Below are 20,307 nucleotides of genomic sequence, written 5' to 3'. Positions count from 1 at the left end.
TAATAATCGATTGGCAATTTTAAAGCTATCTATAAAAAGGAACATTAAATGAAACTTGCTATTGTCATGGAGCACACAAAACATCAGTAAAGAAATATGAAAAAGACAAAGTGGTTTTTGTCTTTAATATTTATCTTTCATGATGAACAAGTGTATATCTATTTACAAAACGAACTGGAAGAACACACGCTACATATTAAACGACAAATGATCAGGAAATTCTAAAATTCGAAACCTTTTTGTGTTGCTTCAGTTGGTTTGAACTCCAATTGACCATCATCTGCTGCAGGTGCTATTGCAGATTCTTCAGCGTCCTAAAAATACAATGTTGATTTGTAATATAAAAAATATTGTTTTTCATTGATTGAATTGTAAGAAGTTGTAAGATTATTTACCTCTTCTGAGAAGAAAGTATCGATCATCGCCATGGCTTTCTGATACACTTGCTCAGTATCGTGTTGCTGCAGAGCCTCAAGTTTGTCCAGACCACCTGCTTGCTCTATCATAATAGCTACACGTTCAGCTTCTCCCATTTTCATTGCTGCATTCAATATGTTGGTCAAGCCGTCCAGAACAACAAGTACAGTTTTCCAATCTTTGGCGTCTAACAAATTGCAAAATGGTACTAGCACACCCAACTGCACCAATTGAGCCAACTGTTGGACAGATCCACCTAAAGTCAAATTGGTTACAGCCCAGGCTGCTTCTTTTTGAGACTTGAAATCTCCCTGCATAATGAAATGTAACATTAATCATCACTTTCATAAGACAAGAAGCACAGTTTACTTACATTTTGTAAAACGTGTATCAAGGGTGGTAATAAACCAGCATTTATAACATGTTGGATTTGATCCATGTTACCAGCAGTAATATTGCTGATAGCCCATGCTGCTTCTTTTACAATGTTAATGCGATGATGTTGCAATAACACTCCCAAATGTTGTAAACCACCTGCTGCTATTATCGCATCTGTCTGTATGTCAGTGCCTGTAACTATATTTCCAACTGCACGAAGTGCTGGTGTCAGAACTACTACTTCGGTTGAAGCAAGTAAATCGACAAGTTTCGGAATAATTCCACTGTCCACAACAACTTGTATCTTATTGTTGGGTCCATCAGTGAGGTAAGAAAGAGCCCAGCAAGCATCAGCTATAATATTAAATTGTAATGTTAAAAACTGCTGTATACTTAATATAGAAAGTTATCTCTTCTAGAGGTGTGCGAGAACCCGAAAATGTCGGATCGGGAATTTTATTCGGGATCAGGCTAGGTTCTCAAAAATTTCGGGATTCTCGAGAATAATCGCGAAAATTCTCAAGAATCCTGAAATTTTTGAGAACCCGAATCTACATTTTCGGATTCTCGCACACCTCTAGCGTCTTCCTATAGAAATGAATATTTCTTAGAACATTTTGGTAATAAGTATAATTCACTCACCAAGTATATCTTTATCATTGTTGCTAAGTAAGCGGTTTAAAACTGGCAATGCAGTTTGTACAATTTCAAACGGAGGTGGAGGATTTTTATTACGACACAAATTTGACAGTGTCCAAACGATATTGCGAGTAAATGTCACCTGCACCAATAATCAACTTGTATTACTACCGGTAAAAAATTTAATTATATTTTTTCATTGAATAAATACTCTATGTATATATTACATACAGCAGTGTCAGGTTTGATTAATTCCAACAAACGAGGCATAACATCATGAGCAAGAACCAGATCACGAGCTCCTGGTCCATCTCCAGCAATATTTCCAAGAGCCCACACTGCTTGTTCAGCAACATTAGGCGATGTAGATTTCAGCAATTCAGCCAATTTCGGTACGGCACCATGTTTGACAACCATATGAGTTTGATCAGACGTTCCAGAAGCTACATTAGTCAGTGCCCATGCTGCTTCAAATTGTAATGGAGCACTATAAATATTTAAAGAATGTATAAAATGATTCGTTACACAAGATAATAGTAATATAAATTTTCTATGGCATATATGTACTTGTGAAAATAATCCAAGAACTCGATACAGCGTGGCACAATTCCACGTGCTATCATAGTATCTATAGGTGGGCTCTTCTCTCTGCTCAACATTTTCCTGCATGCTTGCGTTGCTTGAAGTAGAATCGTTTCATCCTTAGATCGCATACCAGCCACAATATCATCTATTGATGTAGAAATAGCTGACTGATTAATTTCACTAGTTGGGCTTTGTGGCTCTTGCCCGATATTGAGATTACGACGTTTGAATAACTGATCGTCTTTCCTAGCTTTTCGCAGTTCTATTGATATTTCATTTCGTCTTCTACGTGCCTCCTATAATAGCAAGTTGTATAACAAATAATAACTAATGTTATATAACAAATAATAACACAATCAAATTCATTTGTACATGTTAATTCTATTTGAATCCATGTTAAATTAACGATATATCGTTCCAAGTTTTCTTATTGTAATTACTTTATTAAGATTGCGAATTAACAAACTTACTTCATGCTTGGAATAGAATTTGAAGGTGGCCTTTCGGTCGCGGCTTTCAACTTCTGGTGCAGGCATTTTCTCGACAAATTCCGTGTATATATTTTCTAGGAAAAAAGAAAAAAATAGGTAATACTACGATGGCATATAATAACCATTCCATAAGACAATAAAAGTTTTCAACCAAATTCTTTAAATCGTAAGGCAATGCAAAAGAAGAAAAAACGGAAAAATGTTTTCGGTGTACTGTTACTCAACAGTATACAAGACTCCAAGACATTCACGATGACTTCTGTCTAATTTATTATACGAAAAGATATTCGTATTATTGGTTTACACGTGTACAAATAATTACACTTCCAACCACGTCAACGAATATGTACACGTATCGTGTGATAAATTACGGTTAAATATCACGCTAATTTGAACGAACGTTTTCTAACGGTTATTTGCGATCTTTTCGGAACGTTTTCGTGTGTAATACAAGCCAAATCTACGACACAGTTTCAAGTAACTCACAGACTAATAAAGTTTCGCTTACCGCAAATACGTCAATCAATAGAAGAATTGATGGAACAGATCACGAATTATTGGGCACTTTATGGACTGCTGATCGCGACCCGCGCGTCAAATGTACAATGGCTGCTAGTGAAGTTTCTTTGTACTTAGAACCTGTTGCTACTGATCGGAGAACGGGAAAGAAATTATTGTTTATCTTCGTCCAATTAGAACGTCCATTTTTGTATGACGAAATACCGTATTGATGTATGATTGGCGGTTGAAGTGACGACGATACACGATTGGTCCATTAATATTCAACGTTCAGTTTTTAAATTGAACTGTGTTTCTTAACTACCGTCAATCATCTTTTAAAAATGTTCATAAAACGTATAATATTAACATCAATTTGATTTTGTTTCTTGCCATTTTCTTTAATTATTATCGAAATATTTGTATCACGATATATATACGTATATATAGCATGTATAAAATAATAATACTTTATTAAAAGAATAACATGAATGAAGTCAGGAGATATTAAAAAATACAATCGATAAGGAAAAAAAAACAGTCTTATAAATTGAAGACTTAAAAAATTTTAATTTAAGCATATATATTATTAGAAAACTGGTATGCAAGAAGAAATTGTATCGTAATAAAGCAACAACGACATTAATTATTTCACAAGATTTTATTCTGCTGTAAGAAGAATGCAAATGCTCGGTACAAAGGGATTTATATTATGGATAGAATGAATGGGTTAATTTCATTTTAATGTACAAAACTATTGATATTGTACAATGCTTATGTATAACAAGTATTACAAAAGAAATGGTATAATTATATTATTGGAATATTCTGTGTAAATCTTATATAAACTGTATAACTTCATTTAGTTACAGAATTGTTATAAAATATTATAATATTAAATCTACGTTCAAAAACATTATCATTGTATTGTCGTTCAAGTACACATAAACATTTAGCATTTACAAAATAAATGCACACTTATTTGTATAAAGTTAACATTATGCTTTGTATCTTTAAGTTATTTCTATATCTCAGTTCATAACTTGTGCTACATAAACCGTTTTAAGTAAAGAATTTCACTGCGAGCTTTCCAGATTTCTTTCATGTTATACAAGATTCCACAGTTTTTCTGACAGCATCACGTGCATAAGGTATGTAAGACAGAGAATACCATGTCATTGCCAGTGATTGGATAATTATAAACAGAAGAGCCAATCCAGCATTTTTTAGCTAAAAATACAAATAGTAATTGTAATTATTATATTATAATAATACACATATTGAACTGTTTTCGTTATACTTACATGTAACGCTGCAAAAAGCGTCATTCCAAGAGCAACAAATACTAAGACTGTTGCAACTACTCTTGTTGCGGCAAACATCTTCTTTAACTGATTACATGGTCCCATTAAAAAGCACGTACTACAAGTAGAATCAATACTTTAATTTAAATTGTTAACAAACAAATTTTTTAAGTACTTCTTTTCTCTTTCGATAAAGATAATAAAATATTATACTACCTATAGATAATTATAAGGGAAATATATGATTGTGTGGATAATGTATATATGTACAAAATACACAATTTTTTAAATTTGAAAAAATGTTACCTTGCTAGCGAGATAATGTTCCCTAGTGTATAAAATACGGCGAATACTGTGAGTCCCCTATGTAAAAATAAAGCAAACGATCCAAGGATGGAGCACAATATACCAACAATAAAACAAATAGCAAAACCTTTAATCCGAGTAGACCAACTCAATGTACTTTGGTCCATAACCTAAAAATAAAATTTGAATTAGTTAACAATAAGTTACTATTAAAGAAGGATATTGTTGTTGAAAAATAAAAAAAACTTGTATTATTTTTTATGAATCTAAATTTACACTCTTACCGTAAAGTCCGCATCAACCTTCCATTAACAATTGCAAGCATTGAACATAATATTGTATACAATAGCAAAATAAAAATATACGTATGCAACGAGTATTATTAAAAATAATATTAATTACCTGACCAATAATACCACTTTCTTCATCGCACTGATCATTGCCACTCAGTGCTCTTCTTAGTTTATCCATCTTTTGTATTAAACTAAACGTACTTCTTCAAAAACAATACTATATCTGTAATACTATTATATATTAACACAATAACGTCTCTCCTCACGAAATTGAAAACAGCCCGCCCCCCGTAAATATGTGATTCATTTCAATATACACGTTTGATACGATAATTGCTATATGTTTAACTGATATTAATACAAAAAGTTGACAAACACATATTAATAACCAAGATATTACCGCTAAAGAATTTTTCTCTATACTTTTCTCGTAGAAAAGTAAGGTGTGTTACTAATATGCAACTGCACTACACGAAACAGCTGTTTCCCTATATGCACTATATAATTCGTACTATGTATACATAAATCATTCTGCATTTAAAAAATTACGTATATTTTTTCCGTAGATAAATAAAAAAAATTTCCGAAACATATCCGACAAACATTGGGTGACGCAATATTAAAATTTAAAAAAATTACCTTGACAGGTCATAATGATAATAAAGACTACACAAATGTTTGGTTAAATACACTATACAGTGTATTGCTTAAAAGAATTTAATTTGGGTATGTAGATCACAAACAGTATAATAATAGTATAATAGTAATAGATCACAAGTACAGATTAACTAAAAGTTAAAAAAATAGGATTTATTTGGATAGGAAAAAATTTGGCTGCCTTTATGAAAATATTTTGACGCAGTTTTCTTCTATTAGAAAGTTTATTGTTTATGTGGAATATGTACATTTATAAGTGATGTAATTTAAGAACTACGGAACGTAAGATACAAAAATGACGTACACTTTAACAATTTTTTAGTGTATACTATATATATATAATAAATGGTATAAATTAATTTAACAGCAACAAAACATAGTCTACGATTAAGACTGCATGTGTACACTTATGATTCCATTAACGTAATTCGCCGCTTTGGTTTCATCAATATCTCTTAATGCCCTTTCCAGATCGGTTAGGGACATCAATGACTGAACCTAAAAAAACATTTATTTTGTTAAAAACGTATAGTATAATATAGTACCGCAATAAATAAATTTATAACTTACGTCTATGTAATTTAATAGGAGTAGTGATGGGCTCAACGAAGTATGTTGTAATGTCCTTAAAAAGGATTCAAATTTCAAATGTTTAGCAAGTTTTCTCCATCCTTGTGTTTCATCAAGAATATTGGACAATTGTTGTTTCTGCTCATTGTTTAACAATTCCTGCTGCGAGTCCTCATCTTGTATTTCTTGTTTAGTGAAAACGGAAGAAATTTCACTTGGTGCTTCTTCAGTTTGACCGTTAAGAAGTTGCAAAATCTATACAAAATACATCATTTACTTTAAAGTGTCATAATCAATGAAAGCATGCATACATGTAAACAAAAATGAATAATAACTTACATCTGGTTTGCTCATCGCCAAATCAAACGACGATTGTCCATTCAATTCTTCAGAGTTTTCATCGTCAGAGTTAACTTCTTCCTTTACATGTGTGGTCTTCCTTTCATCCTGGTAAATATATTGAATAAAATATTAGATAATTACAATCAGTAAATATAGTTTTAAAAAAAGTACATACATCGCTTGTTTCTCTATTGTGATTTTGAATATGTGGATCTGCTCCATATTTGATTAACAATGCACACAACTCTTTTGCTCTTACACCAGAATATACAACTGCTGAGTGTAAAGCAGTATTTCCACTGAAGTTTCTTTTGTTTATGTCAATGTTTGTCTATAACAATGCAAGGTTACTAACATTATTTACAATGTTTAATAACACAATTCATAATTATAATTAATTTTATTTAAATAATGTCATACCTTTTTCAATAAATATTCAACAATATCTTTGTGTCCGCCATCTACAGCAATGTGTAATGCAGTTCGACCATATGACATATCGGTACTATTTACATTTACCCCAGCTTCAACAAGTAAACATACTGCAGTGTATGAACCAGCTTCTGCTGCAAGTTGCAATGGTGTCCATCCAGCATCATTATGAATTTCCATTTTAGTTTTTTTATCTGATAATAAAGTTCTCACACAAGCACCAGCTTGAGGATCTAAAATAAATAATTTTATAGATGCATTGTACATTATTAATTTATCTTTCCACTTACTTTTAACAGCAATGTGTAATGGACAACATCCCTGTTCATCTGATCGGTTTGGATCAGCTCCAAGCACGAGTAGTGCTTTTATACTTTCTGGAAGATTTTGTAGAACTGCATAATGCAGCGGCGTCTAATAAATGAATGCATTATAAGTAATTATGTTGCAACAATAAATATTTGAAGCTAATTGAACATTTGTTAAAGAAAAAGAGAGGTATGGAAAAGACATTTACTTTGCCAGAGCTATTCTGTTCATTGACAAGTATCTTGCAATCCTTATCAGAGCTTATCAGCATTAATATGTACTTGACAATGTCACGTTGATCGTACCGAAGTGCTGCGTGCAATGGAGAATCTCCAAAAGTGGAACGATATTTAAGTAGCTTACGTATCTGTGTTTGACAATTTTTCGGATCTAATTTCATGTATCTCATAGCTTCCATAAGTATATTTTTAGGAAACATTATATCATTTTCATGCTAGAAAACAAAATAGATATTTTATAATTTGATAGTGAAGTTAAAGTTAAAATTAATAGTAAATAATGAAATATTAAAATATAAAATACAGAATAATAAGCAACATGTACCTGTTTAGATGATGGGCCATCAGTCGTCAATAACTCTTCGTTCAATTCTGCAATATATTCTGTTAAAATAAACAGATAAAACTGTATAAAAATAATTATAAACAGTTGCACATTGTAATGATATGTTTATAATTTACCATCAATATTTATATTATCAAAAACTGTATGTACGTTTTCAGTCTGTGGGAAAAACTTTTTTATCTCTTGAGAAATTTCTCGACTATCTCCATTTGAAATTCCTGATATATTTCCTATTTCACTATTACAATTGGGTAATACGAAGTTCGATAAATCGCTACTTCCAGAGTAGGACATTCTTTGACGCTTCTTTCCTGTGAATTAAATGTTTTTTATTTTGTTTGACGGCCATTAGAATTGTTTTGAGTATTTGAGTTACCTATAATTCTATCGCTTGGTTTATAAATAAATTTTATTGGCTCGGAACAGTCACCATCAGTTGGTCTTTCTAGTTGCAAGAAGACTTCCTTTGGGGATGTAATAGTAGAATCTTTATATCTTGGTGTTCTGCAAAAGTATATATAAACATAATTCTAGGTAAATAATGATTATTTTTTAAAAGTTCATCTGTTAAATTGCTGAAATACCGAAATACAATTGCATATTGATGATGTACATCCAATTCTGAGAAACGTCCATAGTCACTCCAAACTTCGCTATTATCCTCATCTACCTCAAAAAATCTTACTTTTATGTTTTCTGAAATGAAAGAAATATTAATTTGGAAAAACTTTCCTATAACTCAGACTAAAGAAAAGTATACTTACTTTTTCCTACTTTTTCTACGAGTAGGAAAACTTCTTCATCTCCATCAACACTGCTAGTGTGTTTGTCAATTCTGCATATTTTCAGTTCTCCAGTTAATGCACTTTCTGATATATTAAAAATATGGATGTATTATGAACTATTTTTTTGTTTAAAATGCTTTCATATATCTATTATAATGTTTTACTTACTCAGATTATTAATAGGTTTTGAATAAACAGTACAGTTTTGTATTGGTCTCATAACATTGCGTTCATCCAAAATGAATGCTTGAAAACATAGTGCAACACTATTTAGGTTCACACATTTTTGATAAATATCTGCATCATGTTTGATCTTTAAAAGCAAGTAATCGGTTATATGATTTGTATAAGAATAATAAGAAATAAATGAAGATAATTACAAAGTAAAATTAAAATAACATACTTGAGCTTCTTCTCGTGTAGTAAGGGTATCACTTCCATATTCTCTTTTTTTTTTTTCTATTGCTTCATGTCGCATTTTTTTAATAAGTTCTTCTCGTACATATTTCTTTGCTGTGTGTATAATTCCCATCCCATGAAATCTGTGTATTATACAATTAATAAGAAACGAGAAGCAATTAAATACAAATAAGTGCAGTAATATTAGTCATAATTAAATGGAATATAACATACGTTGCAATAAAATTATTCTCCGGAGTGACATCGATTATATGGGGATCATCGTAATCCTCCCCATTTACTCTACGTACCAATCTATGGGCATGAGGTATCCTTTTACCCTCTTCAGATGTAACTAATGTACATTGTATTTTTGCACTTGTAGGAAAATTATGTAACTGAAAAGTATAAAATCATTAATCATCTGACAAAAGTACTACTACGTTATTCATTTAAATGGAAAAATAACATAATAAATAATCCGTGGACATATTCTTTTATTTCTTAAGATTTAATCATAGACGTATGTACCTGAACTGCTGGGTAATGTTTATTGCGACCACTTCCAACATTTGATCCTACTAAACTTCCATGTGTTCCTATCATCTCTGATTTATATCGAAATCGAAATTTGTCAATTGGCTGCTCCACGATTGTAAGATATGGTTCACCAATAACTAAAATACAAATAATAGATTTTATGGTTTACAAACTCGTTGTTATGCATTATGTAAAACGGTAAATTTTAAAAAATATTAATATGTACCTGTGACATCTTTAAAACTCACATCCATGTTATACAGTGGTGACAGAGACGATGACAAAAATGTTGAAGAAGGTGATGCAGCACTTATCCCTTGAGATCCATTAAAGGGACTAAATGCATCTTGAGTATTCATCATTAGCAAATCTTGAGAATAAAAACAAATATATATCTTAATAAGAATACATAATATTAAAATTGAACTATAATTTCATGTTTCAATATTTCTAATCTAATTCTATAATACTGTATATAGAGCTCATTGAACATTGATATACCATTATATTTCAACTATAAGTTGATATACTGTTATTAGTAAGGTAAAATTACAAGAAAGGTAATCAATAAACTCCAAATTTTTAACACATAAGAAAACATTAAAAAAAATTACCATGTCCGTGAGAAGAATAATCCTCGTTTTCGGTTACACTTTTGTAAACGGCATAATTTTCAAAAACCTCTGGCATTGTTATAGTTTTTGATTAAGAGTCACACAATCAGATAACTATTCACTGTATCAGATAGAAGGAAACTAATAAACAAAAAATATTGGAAATAAAATAATCGTAGACAAATTTATAAAATAGTAGTTGGTTCCAGGAAAAGTCTGTGATGAGTAGGATACTAACCAAACATGTATACTGCAAGCTGCAACTTATCTTGACAAGACGTAGATACATGTAACCTTGAGTTCGGTTGCAGGTTTTTCCCCGTGGAAATCCAGCGCCAAGCCAGTCACTCTTTACCATTTACAGACAAGTTTCCCGCTATACACACCATGACACGCACTTATATACATTACACTTATATTGATACTAATGTATATTTTTCGTTCACTTCCATGATTTCCTTCGATTTGCTTTCACTCTATCGTTCTTCGATCTTTCTCTTTCTACGAAACAAAAGATTATCATTGTAGGAGTACATAACCGTGTATGTCTGTCAATATTTCAAACAATAAGGAAAGTATGCAGATTCTATATTCTGAATTTCTTATTGAAATGAAGAATAAAATTAAATACTATTTATGAACAACATACACATACTTATTCTTACCAGAAAATTCCTCTGTGTATATTTACATATATATATATATTTCAATCAAATTCTATACATTGAATCAAAGAATTATTTATTATTTGTAATTTACTTCAATTGACTGGAAATCGCTAAGGGCATATATTTTTAAAAAGTTCATAAAATATCTTATTCGATAATCGATATCTGGTTCAATTACGTCAAGTCCAAGCCTCCACTGACTATCTTGTTGAAAGCTTGTTCGTAGTTGCAACACCAAACGTACGGCGTAATAAAATTAACTAATAGATGATCGTTTTTGATAACATTGTCATTATATTATAATATATCGTTCTTCATAAATATGAGTCACTAATATACCTTACGAATGCATGACCAAAAAATGATATTTAATAGTAATAATGTAAGATACACATCGTATAATAACAATTTATTCTCAATAAACCACTTAAAAGCGATAACGGCTTTCGATGTGATTGAGTTTAAAGATAGCAATCGTGGTACTCAAATTTTTCGGTAGTGGTGGTTGAATAAAGACGACAACATATATTACCACACGGTCGAACAGGTCGTAGTGGGGTATAATCTGCTGCTTATATATACTGTGCATTCGAAAGGCGAGATACACAGTGTTAAACATTGCATTTACGTTTTGTTCTTTAGTGTTTCAACTGCCTTACAATGTCGGCTAAGAACGAAAAAATTGGTATCATTGGAAGGTAAAAGAACTTTATTCAGTGAGAATGAAACTTTATTAAATAATATAATATTTTTAATATAAAGATATATTTTATTTGTTTATTTAACTCAGTCCAAAATCTATGTAAAATCGATGACACATTACAGTCGAACTCCTTTTATCCGGCTCGAAGCGTGTAGGCTCGATCCGGATGACCGGAAATCCGGAAAATTCAACAATATAAATAACATAAATACATTTTATGTATTTCATTTATTGCAGATTTTATATGTATACTTTTACAACAATATTGGTAGTATGAAGCAAAATACATATACATTCACTATAACTGTAAATGTTGTAGATGTTGTAAAGAAGCTGTGAGTTTCTTTTGTCAGATTTGAGTGACGGTTACATACTGCACGATCTTAGACGTAGACGCTTTGCCATCGTGAGTTCAGTCGGTTCTGAGTCGTAAACTCAGGATATTAATTAATTAACGGATAAAAAAAAGACAGGGTTTATGTTTGGCAATCCCGATGAACAGGATGCGGATAAACGCAGTTCTACTGTAGTCACAATTAACATATAGGCTACTAAATTATTTAAAGATAGAAAAAATTTTCTGATATAAAGTTTCTAACATTAATTTACGTAATGTTAACTGGTAATACATTCATGTTTTGATCAATGAACTTTCTCAGATGCGATGTATCGGTAATTTACATTTTAAAAAATGCAGCGTTACACTGACAAGACATTCATACCGAACGATTCTATTGGATACTGTTGTTCATTGAAAATAATGCTTGTAGAATTACATTTATATACATACAAGCCATTTTTTAGCTTATTTAGTTCATCCGAAAAAATGTTACCAGTGATAGCTTGAAGTAGTTTACCGTAGATAAGATAACAACGGAAAAGTTTAATGATAAATAGTGGAGAATTACATGAATCAATCTATTTCAAAAGAAAATTTTAAAATGGTATACCGTGATTCGTAACGTCACATCAGAGAAACAGCATTCCGTTTTATTCAATTCTATTATACGATGTAATAATTATTCAATTTCTATTCTTTAGCGGCCTAATTGGTCGCAGCTGGGCTATGCTTTTTGCCAGCGTGGGATACGAAGTAACTATTTACGACATTGTAAATGAACAAATTACGAAGGCTCTCGATGATATCGAGCAGCAATTAAAGCGTCTTGAAGATGGTGGTCTTTTAAGGGGTACACTTACCGCGGAACAACAATTTAAGTTAATTAAAGGTTCGCGATTCGTAAGACTTCGATACAGATGTTGTAACCGTTACTACATATCGCATCTAAACATTATTGAATTAAATTTTAAAATATTATGAGCAGGATCATCCAATTTGGCCGAGACTGTAAAAGGAGCTACGCTAATTCAAGAATGCGTTCCTGAGAATCTACCATTGAAATTAAAGCTTTACGGTGAACTGGACAAAGTAGTCGACGACAAAGTAATTCTGTCTTCTTCCACGTCCACGTTCCGTCCGTCGTTAATTAGCGAAAAATTAAAACATCGTGCACAAATAGTTGTGTCACACCCGGTATGTAGTCGAGTGAAATAGGTTAAATCTGTAGGAGGAAAATATTGAGTGATCGGTTGTTTTTGTTTTTATTAATTTAGGTAAATCCCCCGTACTATGCACCTGTCGTAGAAATTGTTCCCGCACCATGGACACTGCCTGAAATCCCAGAAAAAACTAAAGCTATCATGGCTGAAATCGGTCAGAAACCCGTTGTATTCAGTAGGGAAATAGACGGATTCGCGCTCAACCGTATACAGTATGGATACTTTAACGTCGATCAATTTTATTAGGAAAATTTGACACATTCATCAGCGAAATTTGATATGTTTAGATACGCGATTTTGAACGAGGCATGGAGATTGGTAGCTGATGGAATTTTGAGCGTTAAAGATGTAGATACAGTTATGAGCGAGGGTCTCGGAATGCGATACGCTTTCCTCGGTGCCTTTGAAGTTGCTCATTTGAATGCTGAAGGTAAATTTTATTTTGTAGGCGAAGAAGAGCAAAATTCCCGAGATATTTTAGAATTATTATTTTTTCAGGAATGAAGAAATATTGTGAAACATACAAAAACTCGATATACGATGTCAGTATGACTTTTGGTCCTACTCCCAAATTTGAAGGCGAGATGGCGGAGAAGATCAGCCAACAGTTGAATGAAATGTGTCCATTGGACAAACTTCAAGAGAGACGTGCCTGGAGAGATGAAGCACTGACTAGACTTTCATTGTTGAAAAAGGAACTGAATAAAAAGAACTGATTATTACTTTTAAGCTATGTACAACGATCCTACTAAATGTAAAAATATTATTTTTGAAATAAATAAATAAAATTGTCAAGATTCTGTTGTTTCATCTAAAAGATTCTGAATAGATAACTTCGCTCCTGATAGAACTATTGCAGGCTGCACTTATTTTATAAATGCGACAAACGCCGTCATTGCGTTTGTCACTTGTTTTGATAAGTTCGACTTGGCTTTATTTTTATTATTTTAGTTTATTACATTATTACGTTATTACATTAGGTCACTTTCCAGTTGGTTGTGGAGAAAACATTCAATTCTGGATATACGTATATACAAAATTCGAATAAAAGGAATTTGTGACTGTAGAAATGTTGTCATCGCCCGATTAATTCAAGATAATAGGGAGCAAAAAAGAGAAGTGAATTTTTTAAATATAAAGTTTACTTTATTTGCATTGTGTTCGGATTTTAACGTTTTCCTCCAACACGTGGCGCTGATTTTTGCGTCACTTTTGCGGCTTTGTGTTTGGGCACTGATTTGGTCTTAGGAGCAACCACTGCCTTCTTTGTCGCTTTTGCTGCTTTCTTCTGTTCCTTAGCAGCTCTGAAATTATAGGACAAAAAATATTAAATATTTGATAGATATAGGAATCATAAAATATGTAATGCCATAGCATTTGTATGAACCCGCAAAAGCCAGACAGTGCGAACATTAACTAACAATTCTGGGTGAAGCAGTCCACGATTGATCTAAGACATTCTGAAATCTAACGTGTCATGAGGTATCACGTCAAAGGAACAGATGTCTATAATGTCTTTTTGTATAATAGAAAGTCTCCAATGAATGTATATATATATATATATGAAATCAAATTGTACATACTTAATAGCTTGATCTCTTTGGGCTTTACGGATTTCTGGTTTCATGTTACGTTTGGCCAAGATATCTGTGAGAGATGCACCGACAATGGCACGTTGGAATTTTTGCGTACGTCTCGTTCTCTTCTTTGCCTGCTCTTCTTCCTGACCTTTCTTGTGCTTCCGTCTAGAACGTTACATCAGGTGTTGTAATCAATTTCTGAGTAAAACTTTCGAAACTTGTAAACTTTGCAAACAACGCAAATAATACCTGTAGAGTACAGTCCATGTGACTTTCCTAGGATTACGCCTCATTAAATGGGCAGATTCACATTTTGAATTCAAGAAAGTGAATGTCTAAAAACATTATAGAGGTTAAGGTTGACACATGAGTATAACGTAAACAAAAGGTTGACGTTGTGAATTGCGAATGATTCGGTCGGTAAGAATTTGATTTTAAAGCACAACAAATTTATGAAAATCATAATTTACTTACTTTTCCATCCACTTTGACCATGGTTTTACCATGGCCCGGATATATTTTATATCCACTGTACGCACAAAGACCGATCCTAAAAAGATTGACAACATATTTATTAGCAACATTTTAGCGATGGGACTATCTCTATGCATTGAAAATATTTTAAACGATTGCACTACACTCGGTGGATATTTATTTCATTAAAAACCTTCACTTACTTCATGTTGGATTATGTCGAAAAGATGGTTGCGACAAAAATGGCCGATCCCCTCCACATTCGACGCGCTCAAACCTGACAGTACCAGTATGCTAACAATAATATTCCCACTGTCTAAATCACTAGCAGTCTGTCACTAGATGACCTAGTTCTGATCTACATAGTTCTACGATAGTTATTACATTGCTGCACTGATATTTGCTGACGCCAAAATCGTTGCGCATGCGTGAGAAAAACCGTCCAATATCTCATCTTTGGCGTGAACACTCTCATTGACTCTCATATCCTCTCTGTCAATGGTGAATCTATGTACATAGTGAATTGTCTGTGTTTTCACTATATGGCAATTGTTGACAATGTGATTGAAATTATATGACAATTGAAAACTTCAGAAACCTTCTAATTATAATGATCGAGTAGCATTTCGAACAGTATTTAATCGTTAAATCAGGAAGACTGTTTGTAGTCACTTCCAAGATCTGTCAACAAAGCCACGTGCCAGGCGATTTTAGGTTACTTTTTAAACAATACGTAAATAAGTATGAATCAAAAAATATATAAGCCTATTGATACATCTAATTATCATACATTTTTAGAATGAAAGACACAGATATTGTGGGGTTTGCTGACCCCAAGGAAGTGAGTGACAACGATGAGGATGAAGAAATTACGAAAATTAAAAAGAAAGCGTGTAAAAAGTCAGGAGGGTTTCAGTCTATGGCTCTTAGCTATCCTGTATTAAAGGGAATACTGAAACGTGGGTACAAAATACCAACACCTATTCAACGAAAGGTAAATGATCTGACCATAATAAAAACATCATTATATTCTATGCTCGAGTATAAAATTGTATGGAATTACATTTTACAGACGATCCCCTTAGCATTGGAAGGCCGCGATATAGTGGCTATGGCAAGAACAGGCAGTGGAAAAACTGCTTGCTTTTTACTTCCTCTGTTCGAAAAATTAAAAGCAAGACAAGCGAAAGCTGGTGCAAGAGCTTTAATTTTGTCACCAACTCGTGAGCTGGCATTGCAAACATTAAAGTTCATAAAGGATTTAGGAAAATTCACAGGCTTGAAAGCTTCTGTTATTTTGGGAGGTGATAGCATGGAGAATCAATTCAGTGCAATTCATGGAAATCCTGATATATTGGTTGCAACACCTGGAAGGTTTTTGCACATATGTATAGAGATGGATTTACAATTGAATAGCATTGAGTATGTTGTTTTTGATGAAGCTGATAGGTGAGAACATTTTCATTAACAGTGAATTGAATTTTTAAAAAGTTGTACAACTTATATTTTGTACTTTGTATTACAGATTATTTGAGATGGGTTTTGGGGAACAGATTAATGAAATTGCAAACAGACTACCAGAAGCTCGTCAGACAGTACTATTTTCTGCAACGCTTCCCAAGATTCTGGTAGATTTTGCAAAAGCTGGATTGTCTGATCCTGTTTTAGTGCGTTTGGATGTAGAAAGCAAAATACCAGAACAATTGACACTTTCATTCATAGTGTGCAGACCTGAAGAAAAATTAGCAGTACTGTTATGTTTATTAAAGAACGTTATTAAAAGTGATTCTCAGACAGTAATATTTGCTGCGACACAGCATCATGTAGAATACATTCACCAGGTATACATAAATTATTATACTTTCACGCAGCTTGTACCTTGGGCATCTATAATGTTCATATTTTATTACCAGGTATTAGACAAATCAGGAATTTCCAATACATTCATTTATTCAAACTTGGATCCATCAGCTAGGAAAATAAATACAGCCAAATTTGAAACTAACAAAGTTAAAGTTCTTGTGGTAACAGATGTCGCTGCTCGCGGTTTAGACATTCCACATTTAAACAACGTAATCAATTTCAATTTTCCTGCTAAATCGAAACTGTTTGTACACAGAGTAGGTAAGGGAGTGAATTATGTTTAATATTCTGTTGTTTGCACAATTTGTATAAAATACGATTGATTTTGCTAACAGGCCGTTGTGCACGTGCTGGCCGAACAGGAACTGCTTACAACATTGTAAGCCCAGATGAATATGCTTATCTAGTAGACTTACATCTTTTCCTTGGTCGTTCCCTAAGAATTATTCCGACATCTGGATCCATAGAGAATGCGGAGGGCGCTGTAGGTAAAATGCCACAAGATATGATAGAGGAAGAACTTGCCGAATTAATAAACTGGCATAACAGTTCCACGGATCTGGTACGTAGGTTTCAAACATAAATAAAATGAAAAAATGATTGAACAGAGTCAAATATTTTTATTTACAGCAAAACATGGAGAAAGTTTGTGACAACGCGTATAAACAATATATAAGATCTCGGCCAGCAGCTTCTTCCGACAGTATTAAAAGGGTGAAGGAGTTGCACATTGGTGAAGCAGGTGTTATACCAGAATATTCCAACGTTTCTTCTAACACTAGAAATTTATTATCAAAGATTTTAAGTTATAGACCACAAGGAGTACGTATACACAATTTATAGAAATCACATAATTATTAGTCACTAAATGTAAATTCCTATTTATAACAGACAATATTTGAAATTGGAGCAAAAGCATCCTCGACTGACTATCAAGTAATGAAAACAAAACGATCGTTTCATAAGGAAAGCATTATGAATTTTCACAGAAAAGCGGAGGAATTAGAAGCTAAAAAGAATTTAGAAGGTAGAAACTTTAATAATGTGAGCATTTAAGTTTCATAAAAATTTTCAATTTAATAAATGATTTCTTTAAACAGATCGGTCTAGGAAAATAAATCTTCCGTCGAGCACAAATGAGGAGATAAACTCGGCATTTAACACTGTCGTGTTACCGAAGAAAAGAAATATTGACGATTTATATAAACCTTCTAAAAAGAAAAAACGATCTGCAACAAAGGACGATGAGTTCTTTATCCCATATTCTGCTCCGGATAAACACACCGAAGACGGGTAGGAAAAATTCTTTCTCTTTCAAGACGCGTAAATTACATTTTCTCGTTTTGTAGATTGGCAGTGAACTCTTTCAACACGGAAGCGGACAAAGTTCAGATGGACTTAACTGCAGACAATGAGGAATCGCAACGTCTTCAGGCACAAATTAAGAAATGGGACAGGAAGAAGAAGAAAATGGTCACCGTTAATAACGTATGCATTCTACACTTTTGACGGATTTTATTAAAAAATATTAAAAAATTTTGATCATGTTCGTTTCCTTTTAAGGATCGGAAGATCAAAAAAATTCGAACCGAGTCGGGAGTTTGGATTCCTGCGAGTTACAAATCGAATCGTTATTCGTCTTGGAAAGAGAAGAGTAAAATAGACGCCACGAACGACGACGATAGCGAGGAAGAGTCTCCACAAATGCAGAAACGTAAGCGACAATAATATTTGAAAAAATTTCACGATGCTTAACTATTTAATACGGCCGTGTAAAATAAAAAATACTCCGTTCGTTTCAGTACTCACAACTGCTAATACACATTGGGCTCGTCACAATCAGAAACTTAAAGAGAAGATTAAAACAAAGAACGAACTTAAACGACCAGAACAAGTCCTGAAGGCGCGCAAGTTGATGGAACGAAGGCGAAATAGAAATGGTAGAAAAGGCGGGAAAGGTCAGAAGAATAGAGGAAAGAATAAAGGAAATAAACGATAAAACATAATTTTCCTGTATATAAACTGTCTGTATAGAATACATTTTGCGATATAAACGATAATTATTTTTAATAGTGGATCTTGTTATCATCCCTCGCCCATTGTAAAATATCGTAATACGATAAAAAGAAATTTGTATTGAGTGTATTTTAGGATAAAAATTGTGCTGTTATTTGGAGTGTTATTTGCGAAACCAATATTTCAAATTACATTAATCCCTTGTAAGTGTCTTATTACCGATAATACGACTCCAAGATTTATTCAATATTCTCTTTAAGCAATCCTGTTTTACTATTATGTTTGTTTTGAGCAGTTGTAATCAACAGTGTCCAACTCAAGATTACTATACTGACATCTTATCAGCATATTGCGTTTCACATTTCCCAAATCTTATTTTCATAATAATAATGACAAGTTGTCGTGCGATAACTCGATAAGTCCTGTTCAATTGTTTGCTCTTTTGCTGTCAAAAAATAAATACTCGTTTCTTGGCATGGACGGATTAATAAACAATTGGAAAACAAATGCGTTCGCATTGTTTCCCAAATTCCATTTGAGCTTCAATGGAAAATTGCAAAATGACCGAATTTTTATATATTTCGACGTCATGATTTTTCGTATAATTTATGCATGGAAACTGGAATTGATCCGAGAGTGTAATAATAAAGTAGAAACCCGATAAAACTCCTACATTTTTATATAGAGTATAAATACATAAAGAAGTGGTGGCGGTCCACCAGTTATGATCCTAACAGGTGTTGTATAGTGGCAGTCCTTGGCCGTTTATTAAACCTAATTTCGCGATTTTAGGAATGAAAGTGAAAGGAGGGGAAGAACTATCGTGGTTCCGTTAATGACTCACGAATGATAACTGTTTTAAATAAGTGGCTTTTGGTAATATGCTAAACGGTGATACTGTAACATATGAATCACTCGTTAGCGGTGGTCATCGTTTATTTTTATGTAGTGCAGTAGTAGAAACAATCGTGATTGCCGCAGGAAAGCGACGCGTGGAAACGAGCCTGCTCGCGCCAAATTAATCAATCTCGTCTGGAGTAATCTCGGCGGAGAGGTTGTTTAAAACCGAAAGAAGCGACGCGGACGCGCCCAAGTCAATTTAGCTCACGAAACGTCCAGGGCGGGGCACATTTTGTCCACATGCTCTCGAGTAATCAAATATCTGCTCGGGCTCGTTTCATTTCCGACAGGAAACTCGTCGACACAAGGCTGGACGGGTTTCCACTCCACGAACATTCTCCAATTTCTTAATTTTCTAGATGCGCAGGGTAAAGGACGCAATTACTGTGCCCATATAAA

General features: G+C 33.0%; 6 protein-coding genes and 1 non-coding gene across 10 annotated transcripts; 2 read left to right on the top strand and 5 right to left on the bottom strand.

Moving 5' to 3' along the window:
• Positions 1 to 93: 93 nt before the first annotated feature.
• Pen (karyopherin subunit alpha) lies at positions 94 to 3,175 on the bottom strand. Its single transcript, XM_076786648.1, has 8 exons — positions 3,019 to 3,175; positions 2,490 to 2,584; positions 2,002 to 2,315; positions 1,666 to 1,921; positions 1,438 to 1,576; positions 791 to 1,149; positions 396 to 728; positions 94 to 314 (listed from the first exon to the last, which is right to left on the bottom strand). The coding sequence occupies exons 2-8, from the start codon at positions 2,553 to 2,555 to the stop codon at positions 222 to 224; spliced, it is 1,560 nt and encodes a 519-aa protein (XP_076642763.1). The 5' UTR covers positions 2,556 to 2,584; positions 3,019 to 3,175; the 3' UTR covers positions 94 to 221.
• A 557-nt stretch (positions 3,176 to 3,732) lies between these two features.
• Positions 3,733 to 5,450, bottom strand: LOC143353380 (vesicle transport protein SFT2A). 2 transcript variants are annotated; one of them, XM_076786650.1, is made up of 5 exons: positions 5,021 to 5,450; positions 4,903 to 4,920; positions 4,619 to 4,788; positions 4,313 to 4,430; positions 3,733 to 4,238 (listed from the first exon to the last, which is right to left on the bottom strand). In XM_076786650.1, exons 1-5 carry the CDS (start codon positions 5,087 to 5,089, stop codon positions 4,110 to 4,112), a joined length of 504 nt encoding a protein of 167 aa, XP_076642765.1. In that variant the 5' UTR covers positions 5,090 to 5,450; the 3' UTR covers positions 3,733 to 4,109. The 2 variants fall into 2 exon arrangements, with proteins under 2 accessions (XP_076642765.1, XP_076642766.1); XM_076786651.1 differs by lacking the exon at positions 4,903 to 4,920.
• A 323-nt stretch (positions 5,451 to 5,773) lies between these two features.
• Rel (nuclear factor NF-kappa-B family member relish) lies at positions 5,774 to 10,608 on the bottom strand. 2 transcript variants are annotated; one of them, XM_076786643.1, is made up of 19 exons: positions 10,383 to 10,608; positions 10,145 to 10,285; positions 9,757 to 9,900; positions 9,522 to 9,667; positions 9,225 to 9,388; positions 8,995 to 9,133; positions 8,760 to 8,904; positions 8,571 to 8,675; positions 8,391 to 8,502; positions 8,183 to 8,310; positions 7,923 to 8,117; positions 7,786 to 7,844; positions 7,430 to 7,675; positions 7,203 to 7,326; positions 6,901 to 7,145; positions 6,656 to 6,811; positions 6,478 to 6,585; positions 6,139 to 6,393; positions 5,774 to 6,066 (listed from the first exon to the last, which is right to left on the bottom strand). In XM_076786643.1, the coding sequence occupies exons 2-19, from the start codon at positions 10,218 to 10,220 to the stop codon at positions 5,956 to 5,958; spliced, it is 2,658 nt and encodes an 885-aa protein (XP_076642758.1). In that variant the 5' UTR covers positions 10,221 to 10,285; positions 10,383 to 10,608; the 3' UTR covers positions 5,774 to 5,955. The 2 variants fall into 2 exon arrangements, with proteins under 2 accessions (XP_076642758.1, XP_076642757.1); XM_076786642.1 differs by lacking the exon at positions 10,383 to 10,608 and having other exon boundaries at positions 10,145 to 10,376.
• Positions 10,609 to 11,353: 745 nt separating this feature from the next.
• On the top strand, positions 11,354 to 13,870 carry Had1 (beta Hydroxy acid dehydrogenase 1). The gene is made up of 6 exons (XM_076786649.1): positions 11,354 to 11,510; positions 12,557 to 12,744; positions 12,841 to 13,049; positions 13,130 to 13,287; positions 13,363 to 13,505; positions 13,574 to 13,870. The coding sequence occupies exons 1-6, from the start codon at positions 11,473 to 11,475 to the stop codon at positions 13,789 to 13,791; spliced, it is 954 nt and encodes a 317-aa protein (XP_076642764.1). The 5' UTR covers positions 11,354 to 11,472; the 3' UTR covers positions 13,792 to 13,870.
• Positions 13,871 to 14,199: 329 nt separating this feature from the next.
• Rpl24 (ribosomal protein L24) lies at positions 14,200 to 15,434 on the bottom strand. Its single transcript, XM_076786634.1, has 5 exons — positions 15,333 to 15,434; positions 15,130 to 15,205; positions 14,905 to 14,990; positions 14,659 to 14,820; positions 14,200 to 14,379 (listed from the first exon to the last, which is right to left on the bottom strand). The coding sequence occupies exons 1-5, from the start codon at positions 15,335 to 15,337 to the stop codon at positions 14,244 to 14,246; spliced, it is 465 nt and encodes a 154-aa protein (XP_076642749.1). The 5' UTR covers positions 15,338 to 15,434; the 3' UTR covers positions 14,200 to 14,243.
• Positions 14,451 to 14,583, bottom strand: LOC143353896 (small nucleolar RNA SNORA79). Its single transcript, XR_013082227.1, has one exon. It is a non-coding gene; the product is annotated as a small nucleolar RNA SNORA79 (small nucleolar RNA).
• Positions 15,435 to 15,607: 173 nt separating the features above from the next.
• On the top strand, positions 15,608 to 19,064 carry LOC143353369 (ATP-dependent RNA helicase DDX54). Of its 2 annotated transcripts, none has more exons than XM_076786629.1 (12): positions 15,608 to 15,833; positions 15,928 to 16,123; positions 16,202 to 16,578; positions 16,655 to 16,970; positions 17,043 to 17,253; positions 17,328 to 17,554; positions 17,623 to 17,814; positions 17,884 to 18,019; positions 18,093 to 18,285; positions 18,342 to 18,480; positions 18,556 to 18,706; positions 18,795 to 19,064. In XM_076786629.1, exons 2-12 carry the CDS (start codon positions 15,929 to 15,931, stop codon positions 18,989 to 18,991), a joined length of 2,334 nt encoding a protein of 777 aa, XP_076642744.1. In that variant the 5' UTR covers positions 15,608 to 15,833; position 15,928; the 3' UTR covers positions 18,992 to 19,064. The 2 variants fall into 2 exon arrangements, with proteins under 2 accessions (XP_076642744.1, XP_076642745.1); XM_076786630.1 differs by having other exon boundaries at positions 15,608 to 15,843.
• The last annotated feature ends 1,243 nt before the right edge of the window (positions 19,065 to 20,307 follow it).

Source organism: Halictus rubicundus, chromosome 4 (genome assembly GCF_050948215.1).
Source record: "Halictus rubicundus isolate RS-2024b chromosome 4, iyHalRubi1_principal, whole genome shotgun sequence".
Taxonomy (NCBI): Eukaryota; Metazoa; Arthropoda; class Insecta; order Hymenoptera; family Halictidae; genus Halictus; species Halictus rubicundus.
Note: the sequence above shows the minus strand (reverse complement) of the source record. Positions and strands in the feature narration are given on the sequence as shown.

Coding starts and splice junctions, on each gene's coding strand:
- Pen (XM_076786648.1), bottom strand. CDS start 2,555: ATGCCTGCACCAGAAGTTGAAAGCCGCGACCGAAAGGCCACCTTCAAA. Junction 1,922..2,001: donor TTCTTGGATTATTTTCACAA/GTACATATATGC, acceptor AAATATTTATAG/TGCTCCATTACAATTTGAAG. Junction 1,577..1,665: donor TAATCAAACCTGACACTGCT/GTATGTAATATA, acceptor TTATTGGTGCAG/GTGACATTTACTCGCAATAT.
- Had1 (XM_076786649.1), top strand. CDS start 11,473: ATGTCGGCTAAGAACGAAAAAATTGGTATCATTGGAAG. Junction 11,511..12,556: donor AAAATTGGTATCATTGGAAG/GTAAAAGAACTT, acceptor TCTATTCTTTAG/CGGCCTAATTGGTCGCAGCT. Junction 13,050..13,129: donor AAATAGTTGTGTCACACCCG/GTATGTAGTCGA, acceptor TTATTAATTTAG/GTAAATCCCCCGTACTATGC.
- Rel (XM_076786643.1), bottom strand. CDS start 10,220: ATGCCAGAGGTTTTTGAAAATTATGCCGTTTACAAAAGTGTAACCGAA. Junction 9,134..9,224: donor GAGAATAATTTTATTGCAAC/GTATGTTATATT, acceptor TATAATACACAG/ATTTCATGGGATGGGAATTA. Junction 6,812..6,900: donor TTGAATATTTATTGAAAAAG/GTATGACATTAT, acceptor GCATTGTTATAG/ACAAACATTGACATAAACAA.
- LOC143353369 (XM_076786629.1), top strand. CDS start 15,929: ATGAAAGACACAGATATTGTGGGGTTTGCTGACCCCAAGGAAGTGAGT. Junction 17,254..17,327: donor ACTGTTTGTACACAGAGTAG/GTAAGGGAGTGA, acceptor TTTTGCTAACAG/GCCGTTGTGCACGTGCTGGC. Junction 17,815..17,883: donor TAAGTTATAGACCACAAGGA/GTACGTATACAC, acceptor TATTTATAACAG/ACAATATTTGAAATTGGAGC.
- LOC143353380 (XM_076786650.1), bottom strand. CDS start 5,089: ATGGATAAACTAAGAAGAGCACTGAGTGGCAATGATCAGTGCGATGAA. Junction 4,431..4,618: donor AACATTATCTCGCTAGCAAG/GTAACATTTTTT, acceptor TTCTACTTGTAG/TACGTGCTTTTTAATGGGAC. Junction 4,239..4,312: donor CGCTTTTTGCAGCGTTACAT/GTAAGTATAACG, acceptor TTGTATTTTTAG/CTAAAAAATGCTGGATTGGC.
- Rpl24 (XM_076786634.1), bottom strand. Junction 14,991..15,129: donor TGGTCAAAGTGGATGGAAAA/GTAAGTAAATTA, acceptor TAATGTTTTTAG/ACATTCACTTTCTTGAATTC. Junction 14,380..14,658: donor CAAAGAGATCAAGCTATTAA/GTATGTACAATT, acceptor CTATAATTTCAG/AGCTGCTAAGGAACAGAAGA.